The sequence below is a fragment of the Triticum aestivum genome, chromosome 4A, assembly GCF_018294505.1.
Source record: "Triticum aestivum cultivar Chinese Spring chromosome 4A, IWGSC CS RefSeq v2.1, whole genome shotgun sequence".
Classification (NCBI taxonomy): domain Eukaryota; kingdom Viridiplantae; phylum Streptophyta; class Magnoliopsida; order Poales; family Poaceae; genus Triticum; species Triticum aestivum.
This window is the reverse complement of record NC_057803.1, coordinates 66,796,006-66,802,571: the sequence shown is the minus strand read 5'-3', so window position 1 is coordinate 66,802,571 and position 6,566 is coordinate 66,796,006. Positions and strand designations below refer to the sequence as shown.

At 47.8% G+C, this 6,566-nt stretch overlaps 1 protein-coding gene across 1 annotated transcript; it reads left to right on the top strand.

Annotated features, from left to right (window-relative positions):
- Positions 1 to 5,192: 5,192 nt before the first annotated feature.
- Positions 5,193 to 6,352, top strand: LOC123081760 (small heat shock protein, chloroplastic-like). The gene is made up of 2 exons (XM_044504293.1): positions 5,193 to 5,713; positions 5,801 to 6,352. Exons 1-2 carry the CDS (start codon positions 5,452 to 5,454, stop codon positions 6,256 to 6,258), a joined length of 720 nt encoding a protein of 239 aa, XP_044360228.1. The 5' UTR covers positions 5,193 to 5,451; the 3' UTR covers positions 6,259 to 6,352.
- Positions 6,353 to 6,566: the final 214 nt, after the last annotated feature.

Genomic DNA, 6,566 nt, shown 5'->3' with positions numbered 1-6,566 from the left:
CTTCGGATGCGGGCTCGACAGGGGCTTTGGGGTCTTTGGCGTTCTCTGGAGTGTTATTGTCTCCGGTGCCGATATTACTGTCTTTTTCACGACGCGATTTTGAGCGGCGTCGCTGGCGTCGACGCTTCGGTGGTGCCTTAGCAGGTTTGTCCTCCACCGAATCCTTCATGCCCTCGCCGTCATCCTCTTTGGGTGTATCCACCATATACACGTCGTATATGGAGGTGCCTTCCAATGTCCGGTAAATGGCGGGTCTGGCCTTTGTTCGTCTCTGGCATCGTCGTCCATGTCGTCGATGTCTTCGGAGGTGTAATCCAGCATGTCGGTTAAATCCTCGATGGTGGCTATGAAGTGGGTGGTGGGTGGGACATAAAATTCCCTGCTCTCGACCCCTAATCCGGGCTGGGCGTAGTTCGGAGGTGATCCCGCTGTAATGTCGAGGGATCGCATTAAATCCAGAGCCTTGTTTAAGAGCGAGGAGTGGATGGGGAAACGATAGTCCGCGGAGCCAGCCAGGGCAAAAGCCTCCTGGCCATGCTTACTTGGCGTGGACTTTGAGAGTTTGGAGCTAGAGTTTGGGGGCGAGTCCGGCCTTTCAATGATAGAGGGAACCCAATTTGACTCCGGGCTTGTCGAGGACACAATTGCCTCCGGATCTCGATAATGAGCTTCATAGCAGAGAGTCCGGCGGGCTCCAAACTCCCATCTTCAGACCCGACAGTTTACTCCGGATCTAAGGCCAGAGCGGTGGTCGGGGCCATGAACTCTTCGAAGATCAAGTCTCCTCGGATATCAGTGACATAATTCAGATTCCCAAAACTGATCTGATGACTAGGGGCGCAACTGTTGATCTGTTCGAGGTGCCCAATTGAGTTGGCACGCAGAGCGAAGCCGCCGAACACAAAAATTTGACCGGAGAGGAAATTTCCCCCTGAAACAGCATCGTTGTTGATGATCGAACGAGCCATCGAACCTTCTGTCGACGGCACAATGGAACTCCCAATGAAAGCACCAATGTCGGTGTCAAAACCGGCCGATCTCGGGTCGGGGATCCCGAACTGTGCGTCTGAGGATCGAAAGTAATAGGAGACAAGGGGAGCACGATGTTTACCCATGCTCGGGCCCTCTTAATGGAGGTAAAACCCTACGTCCTGCTTGATTGTATTTGATGAGTATAGGTGTTAAAAGAGTTGATCTACCTCGAGATCGTAATGGTTAAACCCTAGATGTCTAGCCTATATGAATTCTGATAACCTCTACGGACTAAACCCTCCAGTTTATATAGACACCGGAGGGGCCTAGGGTTGTACAGAGTCGGTTTACAGAGAAAGGAAACTACACACCCGGACATTAAGCTTGCCATCCACGCAAAGAAAAGTCTCATCCGGACACGAGGGAAGGTCTTCTACCTTGTATCTTCTCGGCCCATCAATCCGGCTCAAAGCACACGGGCCGGACTCTCGAGGACCCCTTAGTCCAGGACCCCCTCACTGACGATCGGGCCTGGTCGGGCTCGGGCCTAGGTTTTTTGCATCGGGCTTTGGTAGGCCTAGTCCGGAGCCCGACCTGGCCCGACAAATGGCCAGGTATAGTTGTCATCCACCTCATTAGGGTTCGGGAAGCGGCTCCCCTGACGTATGGCGCCTGTCATTGTGGCACTGCCATGTGGGCCTGTTTCCTAGTGGGCCCACCTGCCAGTGGCCGAATGGCACGCTGCCGAACGGCAGAGGATCCTCGCCCCTCATTGGGTACTACTACTAACCATCATCTTGACACCACTTTGCCCAACTAAAACATCACATTACTTCTCCTTAACTCGTTTCACCTTTAGTTTAGTATTTATTTTGTTTTATGTTTCGTTTAGTGCTTAGCTAAAATTTCTTTCCATCTTTTCCCTAGCAACTAGTCATTCCAAACTCCATTTTGATTTTGGGTACGAGAGTACTTTGTGTCCTTGAGGAGCTTCGGGGCATGTTGATTTCTGACTGTACCTATACGTTCTTCGGGACTATAACCTGTACGTTAAGATTTTCTAGTTACCCTTTTTCGTTTTCGTCTTTTTGGTTTCTGGATTTTCTTATTTTTTCGTCATAATAAAGTTCGTCAAAATCTATTAACATGGAATCTAGTTTCAAAGATCTTCATAGAAGAAACAACATTGAAATCCGTCCGGTTTTTTGACCCACGACTCAAGAAATAGAATATTTTAAATAAACAGATCTAAAAAAGAGGAAACTCTCGAGTTGTGACAAGTGACGCACATGTATTGCGCCACTTGTTAGCACCCGAGAAGGTGAGAAATGACCTTTGCAAGAGGTAACCCTTAAGTAGTGATTTCGTTTATCTAAAGAAAATATTACCATTGCTTGATGTAGAGTTTAAGAGCAACTCCAACAGTTCTCTATTTCGCAAAAAAAAAAACTCCAACAGCTCTCTGAAGCACTTCCCATGAAAGTGGTCTTATATAATATCCGTAAATTTTAGGAGAAGCTTTCCGAGAGTTGTTTTTGTCAATTTCCATAAACTTCTTTTCCTAAATCTCTTTCTACTTAATTTTTTTTATGAAACAAAACAAGATAATGGCATAAGGTCCAACAATCAGTGACAGGCGTGACGACCTCAGGTGAGGGCAACACAAGGCAGTGCGATGGCCGCTGGCTAGAGACGGCGTGGCAATGCGAGCGGCATGGTGGCAGCACGGGCAGCGGTGGTGCCACGGCGTGTCGGCGTGGTGGGCAGTGGCGCGCAACTGCATTCCAGTGAGTTGGCGGAGGCGGGGGCAACGCGCCAGTAGGGCGGCGGCTTCTTTGCAAGGCGGTGACAAGCGGCGGGGCGGCCGCGTTTCAGTGTGACGGCGGGGGTGCGACAAAAAGTTTTAGACAATGTCTTGCTCACCAAAAGTTTACTAGAAGGAAATCTCCCCATAAACATAGGGAAGTTGGGGCCAAATTTTTATGTTTCAAAAAAAAGTTGGGGCCAAATTTAAAGAATTCTCTAAGTTTATTTCATGTTTTACAGATATTTGTTAGAGTTTCTCTAAGGCTAGTCATAATGGAAGTAACATAAGTAGTAACATACATGTCACATAAGCAAAAAAATGATGTGTCATGTAATTAAAGAAGAGAGAGACAAATAGAGTACTCCCTCCGTCATGGTTTAAAAGGCACGTTTGGAAATTCTCTGGAACCTAGGTGGTTATCTATTGGTTGTGAAATAGACTAAAAATAGCATTCACACTACGCATGCATATAGAAATTATATATCGAAGTACTAATTAGCTATTAGAAATAAATATAATGCGCCCTAAACCTTGTTTATTGTGGAAACGCACGCAAATTTAACTGTGTCTTCTAAACTGTGACGGAGGGACTAACATAATATGTTACCATCACATAGCGCTTTTCAATGTTAGTTGTGTCTACAAAGCAATAAATGAAGATATGTATATTACTACACTTATGACAATTTCCACTATGACTAGCCTAAGACTGGTTGTAATGGAGAGTATCATATACTAGTATCATACATATGATACTAGCCTATGATACTATATCAAGGTAATATTACCAATAGTCATAGAACTTGCATCGCACGTTCAGTTTGGTGCTAGAACTTTAAAAATATGGAACTACAGTCGCACAACTTGTCTCGGGCGTGCAGATACGGTCACTTCGCCCATATTCAATGTATCCCGTGCTTACGTGGCATGATAACATGGCGGGAGCCCACTGTCAGTGACTGGAAGCATTTGGTGTGACGTGTGCATATTTTTGGAAAAATACCGCTCACTTTATATTTAATTACGCAAAAGACCCATGTCGGGTCCTACTTGTCAGTACGGGTGGGAGAAATGTAAAAGGGAAAATGTCCCCGGGGCAGTGACCTCGAGCATAGAGAGACACAGAATACAAGTTGGTGTCCATAGAGAGACACACTTGATTTTATTTCTTTACGTACAGGATCTCTAAAAAAATGGAAAAATGTTGCAGCGGGTGGGATTTAAACCATGATCTATTTCTTAGAGCATATCCAACAGACGCGCTAAAACAATTTTTACAACACGGAAATAGCGGTTTTTTGCACGCGGCGGGCGCTGGCTCCAACGGCAGCTGCAAAATATTGCGCGCGTGAGCCGCTCCAACAGGCGCCGTCCTAACTTTTCTTTTTTTTGCAAATTTGCACATGGTACCTAACTTTAAAAATAACTTCCCCGTAAAAAAAACTGGATCATAAAATGCTGTGGTTTCGTAATATGTCTCAAGATTAAATCAGCCCAATTTATTTTATTTTGAATTTTGTCAAGTATGCAACATAAAGTTCAAGAATGATACCGTGCAATTTTTCATCCATATTGTATGATAATCTCGGGCATTTTCAGTATAAAATCAAGTGTATCTCTTCTTTGACGTGAATTTGTGTCTGGTGCCGTGGTTGGCTCCTAGAGTATAATTTTGTGCTTGATATCGTGGGTTCAAGCCGCTCCTGCTGCATCGTTTTAGTTTTATTTTAGAGATCCTCTACGTAAAGGAATAAAAAGAAGTATCTCTGTATAGACATCAACTCATATTGGGTGGAGTGGTTATGTGATGCGTGTGCATGTTCGAGGTCGCTAGCTTGAATAAAAATGACGCATGCAGTTTCAGTCACTGACAGTGGGTCCTGCCATGCTCTGTCACGCCATGTAAGCACATGGTACGTCGGATACGGGAGAAGTGACCATATCTGCATGTTCAAGTCAAGTTAAGTGACTGCAACTTCGTATTTTTAAAGTTCTAGCACTAAACTAAATATGCGACGCAAGTTTTATAATCCTCGGTGATATTACCTCTACTACATCCCTAATGCATAGTATTATATGTTGGTATCATAAAAGACTACATTTATTATCATGCATGACACAAAGTGACACATCATTTAATATGATACAGTATCATAATATGATACTCAAGCCTTTCTTTCTTCATTTAATTCTATGCCACCTTATTAAAATTTCTTCATTTAATTATATGATACTCCCATTACAAACAGCCTAAGACCGGAATAATATCGATGTGCCTCGGCTTCCCGACCAGTTTCGCGAAGGGTTGGGCCTCTTGACCTCGAAGTGCCGCGAAGTGTACGAGAATGTTCGAGCGAGCGCGACAGGCCTGAAGAACACCCGCGGCGTCCTCTCGAAGCGCGCGCTCTCTCCCCTACCGCGGTGCTCTGCGACCAGATACGGCGAGCATCGTGCGTTGTCCCGAAGCTTCAACGCCTCTCCCTATCCTTCCACCTTCTCAATGGCATGAACTCCCCTCCACTCTATAAAAGGGCGCCGCACACTCGCCATCTCCCACCAGACAATCACTGCAATTCGTCGTATAGCACATCGGCTTCAGAGTTCCAACGATCTCCTAGAGACCCTCTCTCGTTTCAATTCTCGATCGGCTTCCCGTAGCTCTATCCGGTGCAATGGCTGCCGCGAACGCCCCCTTCGCTATAGTCAGCCGCCTTTCCCCGGCCGCGCGCCTGCCGATCCGTGCCTGGAGGGCCGCGAGGCCAGCGCCGCTCTCGACCGGCGGGAGAACCCGCCCGCTCTCCGTGGCCTCTGCGGCGCAGGAGAACAGGGACAACTCCGTCGACGTCCATGTCAGCAGGCAGGACGGCGGCAACCAGCAGGGCAATGCAGTCCAGCGTCGCCCGCGCCACGCTGGCTTCGACATCTCCCCGTTCGGTAAGTCCTCTGTTCCGATGTTCTTCAACGAGAGAGAATTTTGTGGCAGCAGAGGCTGACGTACGTGGTTTACGCCAACATATGCAGGGCTGGTGGACCCGATGTCGCCGATGAGGACGATGCGGCAGATGCTGGACACGATGGACCGGCTGTTCGACGACGCCGTGGGGTTCCCCACGGCGCGGCGCTCGCCAGCGGCGGCGAGCGAGACGCCGCGGATGCCGTGGGACATCATGGAGGACGACAAGGAGGTGAAGATGCGGTTCGACATGCCCGGGCTGTCGCGGGAGGAGGTGAAGGTGATGGTGGAGGGCGACGCGCTCGTCATCCGCGGCGAGCACAAGGAGGAGGCCGGCGAAGGGCAGGGCGAAGGCGGCGACGGGTGGTGGAAGGAGCGCAGCGTGAGCTCCTACGACATGCGCCTGGCTCTGCCGGACGAGTGCGACAAGAGCCAGGTGCGGGCCGAGCTCAAGAACGGCGTGCTGCTCGTGTCCGTGCCCAAGAGGGAGACCGAGCGCAAGGTCATCGACGTGCAGGTCCAGTGATGAGTTCGTGTGAGACTGTACCCTGCATCTGAGGCTTTAAGATTTCAGCTGTCCGAAGTGTGCTCTTTGTAGAGTGTGCCGTTTTTCTCCAATCCTCCTTGCGCGCTCGTTGTGCGAAATTTGTAGTGCTCTATGTCTCTCCTCTCTCTCTAATAATAAAATAATAAAGGACAGATTGAGGCCTTGTTTGGTTCATGAGGGCTAGGATTTTTTTAGTCCGAACTTATAAGTCCCAAGTTACTAAAAAGTTTCTACATGTTTGATTCCTGGGACTTATAAGTTTTTATAAGACCATATTATAACTATAA